Genomic DNA, 22,984 nt, shown 5'->3' with positions numbered 1-22,984 from the left:
CAAAGATTTCTAAAGAACCGGTCCGCTCTAGGTTTATCACCCCTAGAGTAGGCATAAAGTATAAACCTGCTCTCTCTGATCTACTATATATCTGATCACAGGTCCTGCCAGACTCCATAATGGCAACCACTGCACAAAAATGGGCCTCCTAGATAACCCTTGGCTGCTCATCCACAGCTACCTCCTGAGAGCCCTGGCTTCCTAGACACTGCCTACACTTCGCTAATAGGAGTTACCTGGACCTGGTTTAAGGTGCCAACACCTTAGGTGTCCACCACACACAAGGCCAGCTTCCAAAAATCACTTCCCTGTCCTTTGTGTGGTATTGCACACGAGCAGGAACCGGTGCAAACTGGATTATGCAAGGAGGGCACCAAATGTGTCCTTTAAAGCAGCCTGGTGGCGCTCACAGGCCACTCCAGCCCATAAGACACCTAATACAAAGGGGGAGGTAGTCACACCTCTCCCTAGCATGAAATTCTTTGTTCTGCCTTCTGCTGCTTGAATACAACTCACCAGCAGGAGGGCAGAACAGTGTCTGGGGTCAGCATTAGCATGGGCTGGTAGCCAGACCCGTAAGGCTGCACAGGCAGAACTAGGGAATCCTCTAAGGACCCCCTCCCCCCAGCATACAGGGGATCATGCAACTAGCACTGGAATCAGTGTAGTTGCATGATTCCAACATGTTTGATACCAAACATGCCTCAGTTTGGAGAAGTTGTTCTGTAGTTGGACCACTGGTGTTGACCAGTGTTCAGTACATACCTTAAGAGGGCTTCCCCACACTTACAAAACCGAGGGAATGGAGTCTGGGGTTTGTAGGGGTACTCTGCTCACACTTAGGAACATGCACCCTGCCCTTTGGCTGAAGTGGCTACCAGACGGGTGACTTATAATGTCTAAGGGCAATGAATAGGATACAAGGTAAGCCTTACATCGGTGGTGAAAGGATGCATGAATCATTTCACACAGGCTTCAATGTCAGCCCTGCAGACAGTTTGCATGAGCACCCAGGGGTAGCACAATACATTCTGCAGCCCATGAAAGAACCCTGGTGTACCAATGGCAGGGGTACCCAAGTACCATATACTAAAGACTTACATGGTGTACCAGTATGCCAATTGTGGGGGTAAATGTACCATTTGACCAAATTTGGGGGAGAGAGAACTGGCACTGGGGTCTTGGTAGCAGGATCTCAGTGCATTACAGTCCAAAACATGCTTACACCAGGCAAAAAAGTAAGGGGTACTACAACCAGGACCCAGCTTACTGCACTGAGGTCATAGAGTTGGGATACTTAGGATTGCCTGTGGAATGTATGAACATTCTTGGGAAGCTCGTAGACCCGCAACCAGAGCATGTTATGCTGCAAAATGAAAACACTTTGTATGCTACTGCCAACCCATACATATTATTCTCATTAAAGCTACTGTCAAGGACATCGTTTTTTGCTTGTTCCCCTTACAAAAAGCAAAGCTTGCTTACACTTCCATTCGCTTACATCTTGGCGCTATAGCTGCATATCTACAAATCAGACAACATACTTCCTTTTTCAGAATCTCAGTCATCAAAGCTTTAATGGAAGTCCTTCAAACGGCTATCCCACCCAGAGTGCTTCCGTGTATCATCCTGGAACCTCAATATTGTGCTTTCCAGGCTCCTGGCCCTCCTTTTTTGAGCCACTTCATTCATGCCCTCTTAAGTATCTATCTTGGAAAGAGGCGTTCTTAGTTCGTATCACATCACTGAGACGTGTTAGTGAGCTCCAGTTCCTAACCTTGGAAGAACCTTTCTTCAGATCCATAGAGACAAGGTGGTCCTTTGCAAACTCGTAATTCCTTCCTAAAGTGGTTTCCCAATTCCATATCAACCAATCCATTGAACTACCAGTCTTCTTTCTACGGCCTGACTCAGTTGCAGAAAGAGCCTCCCCACTTTAGATGTTAAAGCGCATTAATGTTTTACATTGACAGAAGGTAAGAAAACCAAACAGCTCTTTGTAGTTTTTTCATTATCTCACAAAGGCAATCCAATACCCAAGAACAGCATTGCTAGATGGATAGTGAAATGTATAAAAACTTGTTATGCCAAGGCAAAAAGGCAACTTTCTGTCACTCCCAGAGCCCACTTTACTAGGACGAAGGGAGCCACTATGGCTTTCCTTGGAAACATACCCATAGCTGACTTTTGTAAAGCAGCTACATGGTCCACACCACATACATTTACAAAACGTTATTGTGAGAACATACTTGAAAGCCAGTGTGGGTCGTGCAGTACTAAGAACACTTTTGCAGTCAACTGCCACTCCCACAGGCTAGCCAGCGCTTTCATGGAGGGACTGCTTTACAGTCTATGCAGAGCCTGTGTATTTACAGCTATACATGCTATCCAAAGTAAAATGTTACTTACCAAGTGAGCATCTCTTCATGGCATGTAGTGCTGTAGATTCACATGCTCCCTTTCCTCCTCGGATGCGTGTGGGTGTTTTTAGATATTTTTTTGTACTTGTGTATATAGTTGTACATATGTACAGTTATAATTACATTTGCATGGACATTCCATTTTCTATACTTCCTCTAAACTCCTTTTCTCACCCGCCCCTGGGAAAACAATCCAACAAAGGAGTCGATGCCCATGCGCAGTATCACCAAGGAGAGTTCCTCAAGCCTGTGTCTTAAAAATGCTTTTTTAAAGAAAAACAACTTACAACACCCCGAACCCAACACTAAATGGCAGGAGTATGCAGCGCATGTGAATCTACAGCACTGCATGCCACAAACAGATTCTTACTGGGTAACTAACATTTTCCTTCTAACAATTGGTCTTGAGTTCCTTCTTGAGAGTGTCTCATTTATTGCCTTTGTGAGTGCAGCAAATGCTTAACACTACCTCCTGATAAGTCTAACTGCTTGCCCACACTGCCAGAAAAGAGAGATTTTGGGATTGTCATTTGTAACCTTGTAAACCAATAAGCATCGCCTGGACTAAACGCATAGAGCCCCCATGCATTGGTGCACTACATAGATAGCCAGCTTACTACATTGGTGGCAGTGGTTGGATGGGATAGAAGACTTTCCATTTGTCACTACTGTAGGAAAGTACCCTCTTTTTGATATGGTTACCCCCACCCTTTGCCTGTTGTCAGTATGTTTTGATTGTGTGCACTGGGATCCCGCTAACCAGGACGCCTGTGACTGCTCTCTCCCTTTAAACTTGGTTGCTTGGACCACACACACCCCACATTTGGCATACTGGTGCCCTCTTATAATTCCCTAGTATATGGTACCCAGGGCATTGGGGCACCAGTGTCTCCCCATGGGCTGCAGCATGTATTATGCCAGCCATAGGGAGCCCACGTAAAATGTGTCTGCAGGCCTGCCATTGCAGCCTGTGTAAAAAGGTGCATGCACCCCTTCACTTCAGGTCACTGCAAGTCACCCCTATGGTTGGCCCTCCTAGCCCAGAGGGCAGGGTGCATGTACCTGTGTGAGAGGGCACTCCTGCATGAGCAGAGGTGCCCCTACGGACTCCAGCTCCATTTTCCTGGACCTCATGAGTGCGAGGAAGCCATTTTACCATGTACTGGACATCGGTCACTACCTATGTCCAGCTACATAACGGTAGCTCTGAACCCTAGCATGTTTGGTATCAAACATGTCGGACTCATTCCCCAGTACTGTTGCCAGTATTGGTTGTATGATTCTCTGCAGTTTGGGGGCTCCTTAGAGGAACCCCATCACTGCTCCTGCCAGCTTTTGGGGGATTTCCGGGCAGCTCACGCTGCTGCCACCCCTCAGATTGGTTTTCTGCCCTCCTTCTGCTTGACCAGCTCAATCCCAGGAAGGCAGAACAAAGGATTTCCTGTGGGAGAGGGAGGCAACACCCTCTCCCTTTGGAAACAGGTGTTACATGGCTTGGGAGTGGTAGCCTGCCCAAGCCACTGGTATGCTTTGAAGGGCAAATTTGGTGCCCTCCTTGCATAAACCATTCTGCACCGGTTCACCTCAAGTCCCTGCTCTGGTGCAAAACTGGACAATGGAAATAGGACTAACCACGCTCCTTTCCATCAACCCTCCAGGGGTGGTGGCCACTTGATTCTGCCATCTTGAAACCAAGATGGGCAGAGGCCTCCGAGAGCATCTGTGTGGTCAGGTCAGGAAGGTGACGTAAACAGGCCCCTCCTGATAGGTGGTCACCTTGCTAGGTGACTAATACCACTTCCAGGGATATTTAGGCTCGCCCTCTTGGGTGGGTCCTCAGATTCGATGTGCAAGATTCCAGCAGGACTCCTTTGCAACGTTTACTTAGAATTCTGGCCACTGGATGCGCAACTGCACTTCACAGGAACCTACAATCTTCAGCTAAAGCAACGACTCTGCTACATTGTTTCTCCGGCTCCTTCCTGCAACATTTCCCTGGCTGTGCATCCTCTGAGTGCAGCAAGTCTTCAGTCTGCAACAAGAAGCAAGAAGGAATCTTCTTTCGAGTGAAGGAGTCGCTCCCCTGCATCCACAGGCACCAACTGCAACGATGACTGGCTGCGTGGATCTCCTCTCCTCTCCTCTCCTCCAGAGGTGTGTGGATCCTGTATCCCGGGTGGTGGTCTGTAGTGGTCCCCTTGGTCCTCTCTACCTGCTTTCCAACTTTGAAGACGGTAAGTCCTTGCCTTTCCACGCAGGATGGTATCTGTGTGCACAGCAACTCTTGTAGCTACAAAGGCTTGTTGGCATCTCCTCCAAGGGATCTTAAGGCTCTGTGTAGCCCCCAGCAATCTTTCCTGCGACGCACAGCCATCTGCGTGCTTCTCCTGTGACGTGGGACTCCTTTCTAGGTGTGCTGCGTGGGCCTCACCGCGACTCCTGTGATTGCTGCCTGTGGGGGCTGCCTCCTCTTCCTCTGACTCTCCTCACTGCTGAGCGTCACCCAGGCCTCCCCTCCATGGATTGAGTTCCCCTGGTAATTTAGTATTTATGTCACTAAAATGAAGTTTCCTTTTTTTGTAACACCGTGTGGTTCTTTCGTGTGTGTAAGTGCTGTGTGACACTGGTATTGCGTAAGCTTTGCATGTCTCCTAGATAAGTCTTTACTGCTCATTTATAGCTACCTCTAGAGAGCCTGGCTTCCTAGACACTGACTAAACCTCACTAATAGTGGATACCTGGACATGGTATAAGGTGATAATGCAATAAGGTACTCACAACACACCAGGCCAGCTTCCTACAGATACCACACTGTCAATAAGTGTTTTCACAAAGAAACTAACAATTGGCATTAGAATCCAAACATATTTGTCCAATCTTTTCTATTTTTTAAATTTCTAACTTGATTTGTAGGGCCTTTTATTAGCCATGCCAAGCCCACACCCCCACATACACACTTTTAAAGAACTTTAAAACATTTTTCTAGTAAGGCCTGTGAAACTGCTTAGTGTCCTCTTTTTCTAGAGTACTAAAAGGCTCAAACACCACCCAAGGCCAAACTCCAAGAGCAACTTGCAGAGTTTGATGCCTTTCACTTAAATGAGAATCCTGACACCACCCCAGATGGTGAGGTGGACAATGATCAAGAATGTGGGGGTAACCCCCACAACTGGACCGGGAAGGTGATGAGGTTTCCTGTAGCCTGTACTCTAAGACTGTGTGCCCAGAGTGCCTCCTTCAACTGAGGATAGGGCAGATTCCTCCCGGTGCACAGAGGAGCTAGATGATGTCTTCCTCGAAAGACTAGCCGGAAGGGCCGCTCTTTAAGCCCAACTCTTGCCTATAGAAAAGAAAATAGTGGAGATGGGGTTGAAACCCCTTAGTGGTGGCAGCAAAATAAATAGGGCGAAAGAAAACTTTTGATCCCAAAATCCCCAAAGGGATAATCTGAAAATGTGTTGAAGGAGATGACATTACAAAATGGCTTACAGCCTTCCAGAGGGCCTGTAAGATGAGAAGGATGCCCCAAAGGCACTGCAGCTCTCTACATTTAGAGCTTTTCTCAGGCAAGTGCAGGGATAGACTCCTGACACTGAATGGAGACGAAGCGGAGTCCTGTGACCTAATGAAGGATACCCTGATTGAGTGATTTGGACTCTAAACTGTGGAGTACAGAATTAAATTCAGGGAGACAGAAAAAACCTTGAGTCAGTCTTTGATACATGTTGTGGCATTTTTTGAGTTAAAACAGTGGGAGGTTGGTGATAAGGCAGTAAGGTGTATGGTTATGAAGGTATTTATAAATTGATGTCACTGTACCTTTGAAATATTACACCAGTACCTAGTAATCTTAGGGGTGCTCTCTCCCCATGAGCTGGGAAAGAAGGAAGACCACTGGGTCAAAACAAGGATGTCCAGGATGACCCATGGTGGGGGTGACCAAAAGAAAGGGGTTGGTAATTCTCCAACACCCTACCCCAGAAAAAGACAGTGGGCACAAAGGGGAAAAACTCAAGATTCTTCTAAATACTTCTAAATACCTCCAAAATACTTCTCAGGAGGGTGGACCCCAAGACTCTTCCCATTCAAAGGGTAGGTTGGGTAAGTTGGGTTACCAGGGTAAGAACTGGGATCCCAAAAAGGTGTGGTTTTCATTTGTAAGCCCAATGGACACCTGATTAGGTACTCTTCTAGTCCCAAAAAGGCCCCTTCTAGTACACCCTCAGATACTGCAGGGGTAGCTAGTCTCCCAATGGGATCCTTAGTGGATTCTGACAGGGTCAGGGAAACAACAGAAGCAACCTTAGTCTCAGAGGGTGGGGTGAGTGTAGCTACCTTGGCTGTCTGGCCCAGTAACCTGGAGAAGTACAGACAAATGCCACACATCAATGAGGTTGAGGGATACAGGTGCAAGTGTCACCATGGTAGCGGCCAAATGTATCCAGTTATCAACACTGACAACAGTATCTAAGTCGATCCCTTCACTGTGGTGACTATGGAATGGGGAGAGGTACTGGCCAGAAGAATGTGGCGGTGTCCCCTACAATTCCAGTAGAATTTCTGTTTTGGAGTGATCTGGAGACCTCAGCATAAGATGAGGTAGAGATGAAAACCCATGCAGCCATGCTGAGAATTCCTGAGTGGATGTGTGCGAAAACTAGAGCACAGGGCAAAGCTCAGGATGGAAAGAGTTGTTGGAGCCTGTGGCCCAACCTTCCAGGTTTAAAGGCAAGAAGTCTGGGAATCCAACTTCTGAGGAGACACAAGCTCAGGTCCCCTCTCCACAGGGGGAAGACCTGTCAGCCCTTGATTGAACTGATCCTCAGGAACTTAGGCCTTACACGGCAGAGCTTCTAGACCCAGGGCTACCCTCTAGGGAAGGTCTTTGCCAGGGAAAGACACGTCCCACTCTTGAAGGCTTAAGACAACAAGCTGCTGACCAGGAAAAAAGAGATGTCAGTGGCTCCCACAGGACCTATTGGGAGGATGAGCTTCTTTACACTGAGGTCAGAGGAGCGTGTCAGTGCCTCAGCTCTACAGGTAAATCTAACTTAAACTGGCCCATGGCATCCCCTTAGCTGGGCATCTTAGTCAGACCAAAACTTTGAGTTCGTTAGTTAACCAGTTTTACTGGCCAGGTGTATCTGTAGTGAGCAATAAGATAATGCTAATGCTCTAGTTCTGGTAGTGTGGTCGAGCAGTTAAGCTTATCAGAGGGTAGTGTTAAGCATTTGTTGTACACACACAAGCAATAAGTGAAAACACACACTCAATGACTTGACTCCAGGCCAATAGGTTTTGATATAGAAAAATATACTTTTGTTAATTTACTATTAGAACCACAAGGTTTAGATTGCAGGTAAGTACATTCAATGACAGGTACTTTGCATAGGTATAGTTCGAACTTTGAATCAAAACAGTAATGTTCACAGTTTTTCATAAAATGGCAATAAGCTATTTTAAAAGTGGACACTATGCAATTTTCAACAGTTCCTGGGGGAGGTAAGTACAGTTTAGTTATCATGGTAAGTAAAGCACTTACAAGTTCAGTCTCTGGGGTATAGGTAGCCCACCGTCTGGGGTTCAAGTCAACCCCAAACACCCAGCAACATGGGGCTGGTCCGGTGCATAGGTCCAGCAGGAGCGAAAATTACATGTGTGCCTATGGAGACAGGAGGGTGCTCCGGTCCCGGTCTGCTTTCAGGTAAGTACCTGCGTTGTCGGAGGGCAGACCGGGGGGTTTGGTAGAGCACAGGAGGGGACCCAAGTAGGCACACAACACACACCCTCAGCGGCACAGGGACGGCCGGGTGCAGTGGGCAAACACGGCCTTGGGTGTTCTATAGGATTCAATGGAGGGATCTGGGGGTCACTCAGATGCGGCGGGCAGGGCACAGGGGGGCTTCTCGGGCCAGCCACCGACTGGGCACTGATGAGGGCCACCTGCTGGTCGTTGCTGCACCGGTGGTCGGTTTCTAACAGGCCTGGGGGCTGCGGGTGCAGTGCTTCTCCAGGCGTCAGATATCTTCGTCCTGGGCAGTCATAGTCAACGGGGTCCTCGGGATTCCCTCTGCAGGCGTCATCCTGGGGTTCCTCTCTGGATAGTTAGTTCCTCTGGACACGGGCCGGGGGCGTCAGGTGCAGAGTGTTGGGGACTCACGCTTTTGGAGTTAGGTGTGGGTCCCTTTAAAGATGGTTTCCTGTTTCTTGGTTGGACAGGTCTGCTGTCCACAGGCGTTCTTGATCCTTCTTAGGTGCAGGGCAGTCCTCTGAGTCAGCAGAAGTCGCTGGGCCTGCAGTATGCGTCGCTGGGGCAGGTTCTCTGAAGGAGACAGGCCAATAGGGCTGGAGCCAAAGCAGTTGTCGTCTTCCTTCTTCTCTGTGGGGTTTTTCAGCTAAGCAGTCCTTCTTCTTTGTAGGTAGTCAGGAATTTGAAATCCTGGGTTCAGGGTCGCCCATAAATACTGAATTTAGGGGTGTGTTAGTCACAGGGCAGTAGCCAATGGCTACTGTCCTTGAGGGTGGCTACACCCTCCTTGTGCTCCCTCCCTTTGGGGAGGGGAGCACATCCCTAATCCTACATGGGGAAATCCTCCAAAGCAAGATGGAGGATTTTCTAAGGAAGGGGTCACTTCAGCTCAGGACACCGTAGAGAGCTGACCTGGCTGGATGGTGACTCCTTGTTTTTCTCATCATCTCCTCCGGACTTGTCGCCAAAAGTAAGGACTATGTCCGGGGCCGGGCATCTCCACTAGCTGGAGTGCCCTGGGGCATTGTAACACCAGGCTTGAGCCTTTGAAGCTCACCGCCAGGTGTTACAGTTCCTGCAGGAGGAGGTGTGAAGCACCTCCCCTAGGACATGCTTTGTTTCTGACCACAGACTGCACAAAGCCAGTCACCCCATGTGGTCAGAAACTCGTCTGGAAGTGGCAGGCTGGCACAGACCGGTCAGTCACACACTAACAGTAGAGCTGGCATACAGGGGGCATCTCTAAGATGCCCTCTGTGTGCATTTCTCAATAAATCCCACACTGGCATCAGTGTGGGTTTAGTGTGCTGAGAGGTTGGATACTAAACTTCCCAGAAGAAGCTGAGGCCATGCTTTTTTGGTACTCACTTCATTGTTCATACTGACCACAGGCCTCTTAGATGGCTGATGCTAATGAAAGGGGATAATCCTTAACTGTTGAAGTGGTCTATCTACCTACAGGGTGTGGACTTCACAGTGGAACACAGACCAGGGACTAGCAAGGAATGCCAGTCCAGATGTCCTTTCCCGGTTTTTCCACTTGGACAATGAAGGCTATTGGGAAAGGTTAGTCTCATTCCTTTTAGTTTGGGTTGGGGGATGGTGTAGGAAAGTGCCATTTTGACATGGTCACCCCCCACTTTTTACCCATTGGTACTGAGGTTTTTCAACTGAGGTGCACTGGGGCCTGGTAAACAGGTCCTCAGTGCCAGTGCTCTTTTCTTTAAAAAAAAAAAAAAAAAAGGTAACATTGTATACAATTGGCACATTCCTCTACCTTGTAAGCGGCACCTCTGGTTCCTAGGGCCTGGGTAGAGGAGAGGGTCCTTAAGGGCTGCAGCACGTATTGTGCCACCCTCAGGTACCCCCCTCCCCTAAAAAAAACAAGATGCACACAGCAGCCACATTCTGCATGTCCTGGTGCATGCCAGGTGAAAACACATGGCCCACCCATCGTGTGCCACGTTAGTGTCAGTGCATATATATATATATATATATATATATATATATATATATGTCACCCCTACAGCATGCCTGAGAGCCCTAAGCCAGGGTGCATTATATTTGATATGTAGTCATATCTGCACCAGCAGATATGCCCCTGTGATTCCCGGGCCACATTGTGGAGCATTGCAAGTCAGCAGGGAAGCCATATTAAGGTATGTGCTGGATACTCGTCAACACGAGTGACCCAGTCACATAGTGGCTTCACTAAACCCTATGGTGTTTGGTATCAAACACCTTGTCTTAATAAGTCTAGGCTGGTGCCAGCCTCGGATTTATTATATCGGATAGAGACTTCTACTTGAGGATTCCTTACCTTAGAATCTCCCCCAGTGGGGGTTCAGGGGTCACCTCTAAGGTGCTCTCTGAGTGCATGTCAAACAAGTTACTTTCCTCCAGTAATGGATTATCTGGTAGAGACATATTCTAATTGCAGATTCCTTACCTTAAAATCCCCCCGCTGATGTCAGTCTGGATTTGGAGATTTTTCTCGAGCAGTAGCCCTGCACACCTTTAGGTGACATCTGTTGATTCTGCATTGTACCTGCCAGATATGATGTCGTGGAACCTATATGGGCGCCACCCAGGCACGCTGACATCAGTTCTTTTCTTTCCATGCCAGCGAAGCGCATATCCGTAAGAATAGCTACCTCATAGTCACTTTTTGACTGGTATTTTTTTGACGTAATGTCGAAGATTTTTGACTGTCTTCACTCCTGTTTGCATTGAGGATGTCGTCCCGAAAGACCTTGTTCAAGTCCCACTGTTCCTGTCCTGAGGCTGTGTCCGTGACGGATCCTCTGCACCTCATGTGCTTGTTGTGTTAAGAGCCTGACCCAAAGTTGTGCTCCGAGTGCCGGGCCATGAATGGTCCCTAAAGGTCATTGTGGCCCGGCACTCTTCTCCACGTCGCTGCCGATCTCGGTTGAGAGGAAGGTCACAAGAATGGTCGCTGAGCTCCCATTCTTCATCGTCCCACTCCAATTCCTCAGGTCAGTCGAGTAACTCGAGGCACAAAAAGAAGTCAAAGAAGAACAAGCGTTGTTCAACTTAACCCCATCGGCCAACGCGACAAGGAGAAAGGCCTCCATCCTTGGAAGTTGCACCTGGGTCAACTTTGCGCCTACCCGAGTTTCTGGGAGCTGAAGCAACCTCTGCCCAATGCTGTGAATTCTATGAGGACATGCCCCCCCATTTGGTATCTGACTCTGCTGGAGAGCCATGAGGCCCCATGGAATTGGCAGGGGCCAGCTCAGGTTCCGCTCCTTCGGCCTCAGCTCCAAGGGGCACCATAGATCAGTTCATGGATCCGACCCGGCGTCGGTTGTTCCAACTCGACCTTTATCCGACGACAGTTCTGACATCGACGCTCCTGACGTCACCCATGCTCACGGTCGGCGTAGACCCGCCTCCTCATTGCCAACTCCAACACAGAGCCATACTGGCGTCACAGGACGCCGATTCAGATTTCAACAGGAACCTAGCTCAGATCCTGGCTCTTATTCTTTTGGGTTTAGGTACAGTGAGGATTGGGAGGGGTCACTAGACCCTTTAAAATACCAGCCAAAAGATTCCATGGACTGTTGGATGGACCTGGATAAGGCCAGTGGTCTGGACGCTTCCCTGGACAATGGCTGCTTTCTCCCCCTACTGTGGCTACGGAGGAGGGATCGTCCTAATCCATGGTGGTGCGGGGAGCAGCCCGAGGTCCTGGGCCTCAAGCTGCCTTCGAGGCAGTCAGGACTAACCTCCTGACAGATGCTTCCGCAAGGGGCTTCCACTTCTGAACCCCTTTTGCCCCTTTTTGAAGCCCTCACTGGTGTCCTGCCTGGGACCTGGTCCAAAATCAGCACAGGGGCCCCTGTGATTAGGATAATTGCCTGCTGCCACTGACAAGCTCCAAATGACCCAGTGTGCCTGATGCAACACCCGACCCCTGAGAGCTTGGTTATCCAAGCCTCCATGCCCCTGGTGCATTCCCTTCCACACCCTGGGATAGGGAATCCAAGAGGCTGGATAAAATTAGGAAGATGTTTTTTTTTTCTTCAGCCTGGCTTGCAGTTTGTCAACACCACTTGTCTTTTGCGCCTTTGCCCCCATACTTTATGGCACACGGTTGCGCAGGTCCCAAAGGAGGCCCTGGCCATTCAACTCCCAAGCTGTTGCTGACGGGTGAGGCGCAGCGAACTTCACAATACAATATAGGCTGGATGCGACCGACTCACTAGGCAGATCGGTTGCCACGGCGGTGGCCTTGAGGCACCACGCCTGGTTGAGGATGTCTGGCTTTTCGGGGGATGTCTAATCCAACCTTATGGACATGCCCTTGGGTGGCAACCCTGTCTTCAAAGACAAAGCAGACTCTGTGCTTGAGCGCTTTGAGTCCAGGGCTACATCCGGGCCCCGCAGCTGCCCCTTTTCACCCCTTTCGTGGCTATGGTAGGGACACTAAACAATGTTCTTTCCCCTCCAGCCACTGTGCAATGCATGCTGCACAGCCTCTGCGTGGGGGAGGACGTTTGATCCAGTGTCCTCGTGGATCAAGGAGCCTGCAGTCTAGCCAGTCCAGCGCCCCTCCCCATCTGCAGCAGCCTCCAAACATTCCTAATCTGATGCTTGTCCACCAGGGACCAGTCAGAGGCAGAATATGCCATCACCTGCCCCGATGGCAGTCCACCACGTCAGACAGGTGGGTTTTGCAAATAGTCCAAAGGGGCTACTCACTCCCATTAGAGACTGCCCCTCCATCTATGCGACCATCCTAAGATCGGATGACAGAGGATCACTTAGCACTTCTCCACAAGGAGGTTACGGCTCTCTTGGCCAAGGGAGCCATAGAGAAGGCCCCTGTGCCAGCAGTAGGGCATGGTTGTTATTGCCACTAGTTTCTGGTGCCCAACAAGGACAAGGGTCTCCTATCCCTCCGTCTCCTCAGGAAAGAGACTGTTCAAAATGCTCACTCTGGCTCAGGTTCTATCTGCCCTGGACCCAAGAGACTGGATGGTAGCGTTGGACTTGCAGGACACCTATTTCTATATTCTGTTCTCGCCTGCCCACAGACGTTACTTGTGTTTCACGTAAGCCATGAGCTTTTCCAATGCACCGTGCTCCCCTTTGGCCTTACCAGCACACCTCGGGTGTTCACTAAGGTAATGGCAGTGGTCGCAGCTCATCTGCGCAGGTTAGGGGTTTGTCTTCCCTTATCTCGAATACTGGCTGTTGAAGGTTGGCACGCCCCAGGCTGTCGTCTCCCATCTCCATACTATGGCAGACTGCCTGCATTTGCTGGGGTTTACTATAAACGTGCCGAAGTAACATCTGACTGTCTCTCATACACTCCCCTTCATCAGAACTGTTCTAAACACTGTGCAGTTTCGGTCCTATCCTCCCGAGCAGAGAGTCCACGATTTTCTGGCTGACACCAATGTTTCAGCTTCTGTCCTGGATTTCGGTGAGAATGACTCTGAGGCTGCTAGGCCTCATTTCCTCCTGCAGGTGACAACTGCAAGATAGCATATGCGAGCTCTGCAGTGGGACCTGAAGTTCCAGTGGGAGCATCATCAGGGGAATCTCTTCAACAAGATCCAGATCTGCAGTGGTGGTTAACTAACCGCGATTGGGTCAGAGGCATATTATTCTCCCTTCTCCAGCCAGATCTGACAGTAGTGACGGATGGGGAGGCCACCTGGGAGAGGCAGAGATCAGAGACGTCGGGTCTCCACATCAGTCTTTTGGAGCTCAGGGCAATCAGACTAGCATTGAAAGTATTATTTCCCTCTGTCAAAGGGAGAGCAGTGCAGGTATTCACGGACAATGGCACCAACTTGTGGTACTGTAACAAGCAGGGACGGGTGGGGGTCATGGACCCTTTGTCAGGAGGCTCTGCGCCTCTGGACGTGGCTGGAACATTTCCCTGGTGGTATAAACAACTGGCGGGCTCTTTGAATGCCAGAGCGGACAAACACAGCCATCACTGCCTGGTCAATCACGAATGGCATCTCCATTTGGAGGTGGCGCAAGGTCTCTGAGCAGTGGGGAGATCCTTGGCTAAATCTGTTCGCCTCTGCAGAGAACTTGCAGTGTCAGCTGTTTTGCATGTTGGGGTTTCCAAGGCAGAACTTGCTTGGTGTCACTTTTAATTTCTAGTGGAATTCAGGCCTGCAGTAGATCTTTCCGCCCATACCACTTCTGCCCAGAGTTCTCAAGAAGATAAAGAACAGCCGGGCCCAAGTAATCCTTGTGGCTTCAGACTGGGCACGAAAAGTCTGATGTCCCGGCCTATTGATCATAGCCATCGACCCTCCGATCAGACTGCCACTTTGCAAAGATCTTCTGTCACAGCAGCAGGGGAAGGTTCTCCATCTAAACCTGTCCAGTCTCTGCCCTCTTGGGTGGAAATTGAGTAGTGACACTAGAAAGATTTTGACCTTCCGCCTGAAGTCTAACGTCATCTTGGCAGCCAGCATACCACCACCAAAAAGGTATACAAACTTGTGGCATGGTGCACCGACAAGTCTATTTACCCCTCCTTCCCCCTTGCCCCTTTATCGGAGATCCTCTTGTTTTTTCTTTCTTTAGCCCAGTAGGGCTCTGATTTGGGCACCCTCAAAGGCTATTTGCCTGCTATCCTCTTTTCTGAGGTTACCTGACCAACCATCCTTGTTTTAATCTCCTTTTGTTAGTGAATTCTTAAAGAGTTTAACCATATGTTTCCTCCTTCACCGTTCCTAATGCCGCAATGGGATTTGATTCTGGTTCTTACTTTTCTAATATTTGTTCCTTTTTAGCCACTTCATAACTGTCTGCTCCGGCTTTTAACTTGAAAAACAGCCTTCCTTGTCACCATCACTTCTGCCTGCAGGGTGAGCGAGCTGCAGGCCCTTTCTTCAAAGCCACCCTTCTTTTCCATCTATCCTGACAAGGTGGTGCTCCATACCAGGGCTTCCTTTTCATCAAACGTGGTCAGACCCATTCATGTAGGCCAGTCCATCACCTTGCCTACTTTTTATGTGCCCCTCATCCTCCCTTCCCACCTGTCATAGACTCCACCACCTGGACCCAAAAATAGCGTTGACGTTCTACCTTGATCGTACCAAAGAATTCCGGGTGGATGATCAACTCTTTGTGGGTTATGTCGGAGCAAAGAAAGGTCAGGCAGTGCAAAAGAGGGCCATCTCCAGACGGGTTGTTCTCTCCATTAAAATATGATACGCAAAGGGTTTACGTGCTCACTCTACCAGGGGGACAGCTGCAACCACTGCGTTAGCACACGGAGTTACAGTCCAGTACATCTGTCAGGCAGCAATGTGGGCGCCATTGCGCACATTCACCAAACACTACTGCCTGGACAGTCAGATCCCAAGGGACGCGTATTTTGCTTGTTCGGTCCTGCAGGACTTCCTAGTAGGATTTTGATTCGCAGACCCACCTCCAGGGATGGTATTGTTTGGTTATCTATTCTAAGGTAAGGAATCTGCAACTTGAAGTGTCTATCAGATGACCAAGATACTTACTTTCAGTAATGCATTATCTAGTAGAGACATATCCTAGTTGCAGATTCCTTACCGACCCACCCATCCTCCCTGCTCCGTAAACTGATATCTAGGGACATGGACTTCCCTTTCAGGGCCCTAGTTCTGATGCACCAGTGGCCAGTGTTCTTCATGGCTCTGCGCTTCTAGCATGGAAAGTGAAAAGAAACTGATGTCAGCATGCCAGGTGGCGCCTACATAGGTCCCACAACGTCATTTTAGCACACAAGATGCCAGTGACTAACTCGGAGCCAACCAATGCCACCTAAGGGCACACAGGGGGTACTGCTCAAGAAAAAACTCTCCGGATCGAGACTGACACCTGGGGGGAAATTCTAAGGTAAGGAATCTGAAACCAAAAAGTCACTACCAGATAATGCATTACTGAAGGTAAGTAACTTGTTCAACATGAAGTCTCTCGCCCTTAAGATTCTTTTTCTGCAGAGCTTAAAATGATATTGTCCTCCCTCCCGCATGTTCAAATTACATTGTTCCTATGTTTAAGAATCTCAAAATTCGTGTAACAGAGTTTACTATCTATTATGATTGATATTTGCTTTTGTTTTTTAATTATCTTACAGAGAAAAAAAGTTTAAATAACTGACCAGGTGCTACAGATAATAATCTCCAACAAAAACATATTAGGAAGAGTAATTCCTCTTAGTTCTACCGGTGTTAAAAATAGTTCCATTTACCACTACAAAAACTGTCAGCTGCCCTTGGAAAGAAAATGTGAAGATGATTGCTAAATTTGATTCGCTACTTTCTGTAATGCTTGCTGTTTAGATACTGAAACTACACCATATAGTGAAACTACACCGTATTTGATGAGTTACTGCTGCAGAATTATGTTACATATTATAATCAGTGTTGACTTAAATTCTGCTTGGTGCATTGCTTTTGAGTCCTACAAAATAGTGGAACAAAAACACAACAGTTATTTATATTATTGTAATCAAAATTTACTTCAGACTAGGACAGTAGATATCTACTCAAGTATTCAAAATTCTTCTAACTATTGGTTCTATTTTTTTTTTTTTAGGTTGATACAGTAAAACGCTTGCTAATTAAGAAGCTGCCACCAGTTCTTGCTATTCAATTAAAAAGATTTGACTACGACTGGGAAAGGGAGTGTGCAATTAAGTTCAATGACTACTTTGAATTTCCACGTGAATTGGATATGGAACCTTACACTGTTGCAGGTGTTGCCAAATTGGAGGGAGATGAGGTAAACCCTGAAAATCAGGTGATACCCAATGAACAAACTGATAAAGACCAGTCGGGAAGCACTAAATACAGACTTGTTGGTGTTTTAGTACATAGTGGTCAGGCAAGTGGTGGACATTATTATTCTTACATAATTCAGAGGAATGGTGGTGATGGTGAGAAAAATCGATGGTATAAATTTGATGATGGCGATGTAACGGAGTGCAAAATGGATGATGACGAAGAAATGAAAAACCAGTGCTTCGGAGGAGAGTATATGGGAGAAGTGTTCGATCATATGATGAAGCGCATGTCATACAGACGCCAAAAAAGATGGTGGAATGCATACATTCTTTTTTATGAACGAATGGACACTGTAGAGAAAGACGTTGAAATAATAAAATATATTTCAGAACTTGCTCTCGCCACAAAACCCCATCAGATCAAGATGCCAACAGCCATTGAGCGAAGTGTCCGAAAGCAAAACGTGCAATTCATGCACAATCGTATGCAATACAGCTTAGAATATTTCCAGTTTGTAAAGAAACTGTTAACCTGCAACAGTGTTTATCTTACCCCCCCTCCAGGTAATTATCTAACAAAAAAATCTAAATATGTAAAAGTCAAACTATTGTATTCTTGTGAAGCTGAATGCTGTTGTGCAAACGCGTTCCTTTTGTAATTCAGCCATTCCGCTTAACTATTCAATACAGATCTTCTCATTTGTTTCTAATGGCCATTATGCCATTCCCATTGCATTGTCTTCATGCAGTTGTTTTTACAAGACCTTGTCTGAATTGTGACCTCTGCTGAAAGCCCAAAGCAGTGAAATAGCAGTTGTCTTCTACATTGTTTCAGCTTAATTTATAATGTTTTTACTTCTGCCATCCATTAGGAAGGAAGCATTGTCTAACTCTGTCAAAATAGTCAAACGCTTTTGCTTGGATAGAAATACACTTAATAGATATTTAAATATAGCGACCTGTGCTGCTTATAAGTATCTTAAATACAATACTGTGAGCAATGTATTTTTGTACATAGTGGTCATTGTTTTAATATACCATTCTTCCTGTTTTATGGTTTATAGTTTGAGTCTGGTCAATGAATGGCTAATTTTCTTTGAGTGGATATGGTGTTTGATTGTTCAGAACCCCAACATTTAGTATATGTTCTTAGTAAGGCATCATGACTGTGTTAAATCACAAGACTGCATATTTAAGGTTTGAGATTGTTAGTTGTGCCTATCAGGTCTATTTGATGATACATGTAAGATGAGAGCTTTTTTTCTTTAGATGATGTTTTTCATTTTGCTATGAATGATTTCTAAGAGCTCTTTTTAAGGATCCGACCCACAAGGTTGAAGAAAATAATCATGTTCATGATGTACCTTTCTCAAAACAAAGAAATTATAACTGGTTCCATCCCCAAAGCTGACTTGTCCTCTGCTAACACTCAGCTAATAAAGGTTAGGCAGACATCCTTGAGAAATATTTCTAGTTAGGTTGTGAACTTGTCTCACCTAAGCTTGTGAAACCGAGGAAGTTTGCCATATCGGAAAAGAAAGTTTATTACAAATATCTGTACTTTTATAGCGTGCATGTTGCACATAACAGTCTGCAAGTGGACATTTAGAAAGATTTAGTCCAAGGGACCCCTCTTAGTCTCAGTCTGTACCACTTTCCTCAAATTTTTCTTAGCATAGGCTTAATTTCCATCTCTTCACAGACACCACCTGCTCATGTAAGCCACAGTGGCTCCCTAGCTAATCTGTGTTCCTCTGGGGGTTTCACTAGAATGTTGTCTGCTCTGCTTTCCCCTGCTCCTGAAAAACAAAAAGTCATCTGTTTCCATTGCCCTGCACTCCTACTATCTTGTCTTCACTCATCTTCCTTACTGACACTATTGCCACCTCAGTTTCTTTACAGATCTTCAAGGGTCACTTCTATGTTTCTATAAGAAATTGGTTTATGATTTGGTGTGGGCAAACACCCACCTCAAGGGTGAAACACAACCCTTATCAAGGTGCACTATCAAAAGTCACTAAATAAACCTGACCTCAATCCCCTGGTAGCTATGGCACTGGGATGGGAGGCTTAATTTATGGCCATGTATAAAGCATTTATACAATGTCAAAACAGTTAAACTCAAAATCCAAAATAATAAAAATCCCAAACCGGATTAGGAAAATGGAGTGAAATGTAATAAAGAGAATGACACCAAAATTACAAAAACTATACGGGGAACTGTAGATATGAGGTTTTAAGTATAAATAGCACCTTCAGCAACCATACATTGGATCCACAAGAATTGGTTTAGCATCATGTTCTCTCCCCTTTCAAGTGTGCCCCAAGGATTATGTGTAAGCCCAGCAGATCTGTCAAGTAAGATTTAACACACAAGTAGGAATACACTGTAGTATCAACAAGGATGCCCACAACCCCTAACCTGCAAATTATGTGGAATTCAGATGCGTTCTCTGCGCATTTAGGTCAGCCTATTGTGTTTTTTTTGTTTTTGTGAGGCATTTCACGTCCATTCAGGGCTAAATACTGGCTGGGTAAAGTTTGATAGCCAATGCATATTAGCCTCCATGAATGTCGGATACGAAAAAGGTAACTTTCTAAAAGTTAAATTTCCTTAATATTTCTTAACAATCCAGCTTCACCCTTGAATTTCTAATACCTATTAAAAATAGTTGTTTTGCTATTTTCCCAGCTGTTCCTATTCCGGAGAGACACTTGTAGTATTTTAATCTAGGCCCACCATAGTGAGAATTGCTTTTGGGTGCTAGTCACTTTTTATGGACATGTTAACGTTAAATTTCAACATGTCCTACTTTCAAATACCATGTACCCTGCATTGTGGGCGACAAGAGGGCTGCAAAGGGGTCACTAAATGTTTTAAAAATAGTTTTTAACTGTCTAAAAGGTTTATTTTGACAGATTGAATTGCAGGATTTCACTGATTCAGTCAGTGTAAGATGGTAGGCCTGAAGCTATGTTTGCACTGCCACTGTAGTGGATGGCACAGTAGGTGCTGTAGTCCACAGGTGGCTGTGAACTTCCACGCCCTAAATACCCGTTGTACCATATACTAGGCGTAGGAAAGTAGCACCTTTCTGACACAGTTATCCCCACTTTTGCCTGGTGTCAGTGTTTTTAGACTGCTAACCAGGTCCCCAGTGTTGATGCACCCTCCCCTAGATTTAGTTGGTAAGTAAATCTTACACCCCGTATTTGGCATGCTGGTGCACCCTTGTAAGTCCATAGTATGTTAGTTGGGTACCCAGAGCATTGGTACACCCGGACTACCCGCAATCCCCCACCCCCCATGCGTTGCAGCATGTATTTGCCACTCATGGGGGCACAAGCAAACTGTGACTACAGGCATACCATCACAACCTGTGAAATGCTGCATGCACCATAACCCCAGATATAAGGTTTACCTTATATCACGGTCACCTCAGTCTGACCCTATGTCACCCCCAAGGTAGGCTCTTCAGTCCAAGGGCTGGGTGCATGGTTCGAAGTGTGAGGACACCCCTGCATGAGCAAAGGTGACCCTACAAACCCGACTCCATTTGCTGGGCTTTGTAGATGCGGGGAAGCCATCTTAAGGTATGTAGTGGCCACTGGTCAACACAAGATGTCCAGCTACATAATACCTAGTCATGTTTGGTATCGGACATGTTGGAATCATGCAGCCACACCGATTCCAGTGCTAGTTTTATGATATCATGGGCTCTAGGGGGCTCCGTAGGGGCTCCCCCATGTCTGCTTGTTCAGCATTGCTGGGTCTGCATGCCAGCCCGTGCTGCTGCTGACCCCGGACACTGTTCTGCCCTCCTGCTGTTGAGCCTAACTCGAGAATGGGAAGTAGAGCAAAGGATTTCCTCTAGAGGAGAGGTGTTACCACCTCTCCTTTAGAAATAGGTGTCTCTGAGCTGGGGATGGGGGTGCCTCTGAGCGCCCCCAGATTGCTTTGAAGGGCACATTTGGTGCCCTCCTTGCATAAACCAGTTTATTCCGGTGCAGGAGCCCCCAGCTTCTGCTCTGGCTCGAAACCACACAAAGGACGCGAGTGACCCTCCCCCGTCCAGCTCTTTCCCTAGGGAGGTACCCAGAGCTCTCCCAGGTGGACACTTCATTCTGCTGTCTTAGAAATAAGGAGAGCAGAGGCCCCTGGGAGCATCTGACTGGTTAGTCTAGCTGGGTGATGTCCCTGGCCCCCCAATTCCGTGCCCCCTACCACCACCCCTCTCCTTCCATAGGTGGGCCACTGCAGAAGCTGTCCAACCCCCTTCCTTGGTTACTTAAGGGCTCCCCTGATGGTGGGGCCTTAGATTAGTCTGTGGATTCGTCTCTGGAACCGTCTGAAGACTCTTCTGCAAGACACTTGTGCTACCTGGACACCGGAACCACTGCTGGACGTCACCCGGACCGAAGACAAGACTGGACCTAGTAGGAGGGCTTCTATTGCAACTTTGGCCCCGTGCATTGCAAGGACTCTGCGACGTCAGTCCATCATCCGGAGTCACAAGGACTCTGCCTGCACTTAGGAAAGCAAAAAGGAATCCCTCTTGGAATGAAGGAGTCACTCCCCTGCATCCTCAGGCACCTCATTGACGACCGGTGTGTGGATCATCCTGACCCATGGACTCTCCAAGGCTCTACAACACAGTTGGTGGTTCTGTGGCCCTCCGGAGGTCTGACCTGTCTTCTTTGCATCTAAGAATTTTGTGGTCTGTCTCTGGAGCTGCCTGGCTGGAGCCCCTGTGCACTGCGCCTGTTTATTGTTACCTAGGCTTGTTGGCTCTTCAGTCTGAAGACCTCTTAGCTCCAAGCCCCAGCACAACACTGCTGCAAGAACAACATCCTCTCTGCAACTCCTACAACATAAGCACACCTCTTTGCTGTGCTGCTTGGGCCTGTTTGCATCTCCCTGTGCCTGCTGCCAGAGGGTCCATCTGGGGGCTCCCAGCAATTCCTTATGGCTATCCTGCTTGCTGAGGGCTAGCCCTGACTTACCTGCAAAGGGTGAGTATCCCAGACCTTGCTGGTCTCCAAATCCCTCCAACACTCTTTGCAACACTTTCTTGCATTTACCAAGGCCTGTTGGTGGTTTTGCTGACCACTGACCCCTTTGCAATCAGATGACCGGCATGGGACAGCTTATGAATGACTCCTGGGATCCTCCTGCATCACCTGGACTCCACAGCTGCACTCCTTCAACCACCGTTCAACAGAAAAGCATCTTGCAGAAGGTTGGGCATAGCCCTCCAGCACTTCCTGGGCACCTTTGGGTCGTCTGGACTCTGTCCCCTCTCTCCTTAGGTTCTCTTCCTCCGGAATCCATTCCTGGGTTCCACTGACCTGGGTCTATGGGTCAAGACAGCAGCTTAACAAATGAGGTCCCTGTTGATTTCAACAGGACGTTCTGACACTTCTTCACCCCTATGCACCTGGGCTCCCTGGTGTAGGTACTCCGCTTCTCTGGGTGCCAACAGGTGGGTGCACTCTTGAACCTCCCTTGTCCCAATGAGTTTCCTTGGGTCCTCTGAGAAGGGTCCTAAAGCTCGAGCTCCAACCGGGACTTCCCCTACATAAACCTATGGACACCTAACCAGGGGTACTATCTCTACACACAGGTGCCTGGGGAATCCTACCTACTTACCTTTAGTGTCTTAGTGCATTCCCAGTCCTGAAGGTCATTGGGTGGTAGTTGGGGTTGGTAGTGATTATGCATTCCATTTTGTTTTTAGTATATGGTTCGCCACCCCCCCTCCTCCCCCCCTGTTATTTTATGCTTTTACTTACCTGTTTCTGAGTATATTTTTGTATGTTTGTACATTATTATTTTTTTTAACACTGGTGTGGTTCTGTACTGTGTGTACATCGCTGACTGGCCTGTGTGGTAATTGCAACTGCTTTATACCCTCCTGGATAAGCCTTAGCTGCTCTCCACAACTACCCTTTGAGAGCTCTGGTTATATAGAACCTCTTACACTATCACTAAGGGTTGCCTGGACTCAGTGCAGGGTGCCTCACCTATAGGTGTACAGCATATACTGAGCT

At 47.5% G+C, this 22,984-nt stretch overlaps 1 protein-coding gene across 4 annotated transcripts in view; it reads left to right on the top strand.

The window, feature by feature from the left end:
• The window catches only part of USP9X (ubiquitin specific peptidase 9 X-linked), a 1,493,361-nt gene that overhangs the window by 1,255,215 nt on the left and 215,162 nt on the right, over positions 1–22,984 (top strand). For all 4 annotated transcript variants that reach the window (XM_069204214.1, XM_069204212.1, XM_069204215.1 and 1 more), the window contains exon 35: positions 16,747–17,497. In XM_069204214.1, coding sequence (XP_069060315.1) covers positions 16,747–17,497 — 751 coding nt within the window. The remainder of the gene's footprint in view (positions 1–16,746; positions 17,498–22,984) is intronic.

The sequence above is a fragment of the Pleurodeles waltl genome, chromosome 8 (genome assembly GCF_031143425.1).
Source record: "Pleurodeles waltl isolate 20211129_DDA chromosome 8, aPleWal1.hap1.20221129, whole genome shotgun sequence".
In the NCBI taxonomy this organism is placed as follows: Eukaryota; Metazoa; Chordata; class Amphibia; order Caudata; family Salamandridae; genus Pleurodeles; species Pleurodeles waltl.
This window is presented reverse-complemented; position numbering and strand designations above follow the sequence as displayed.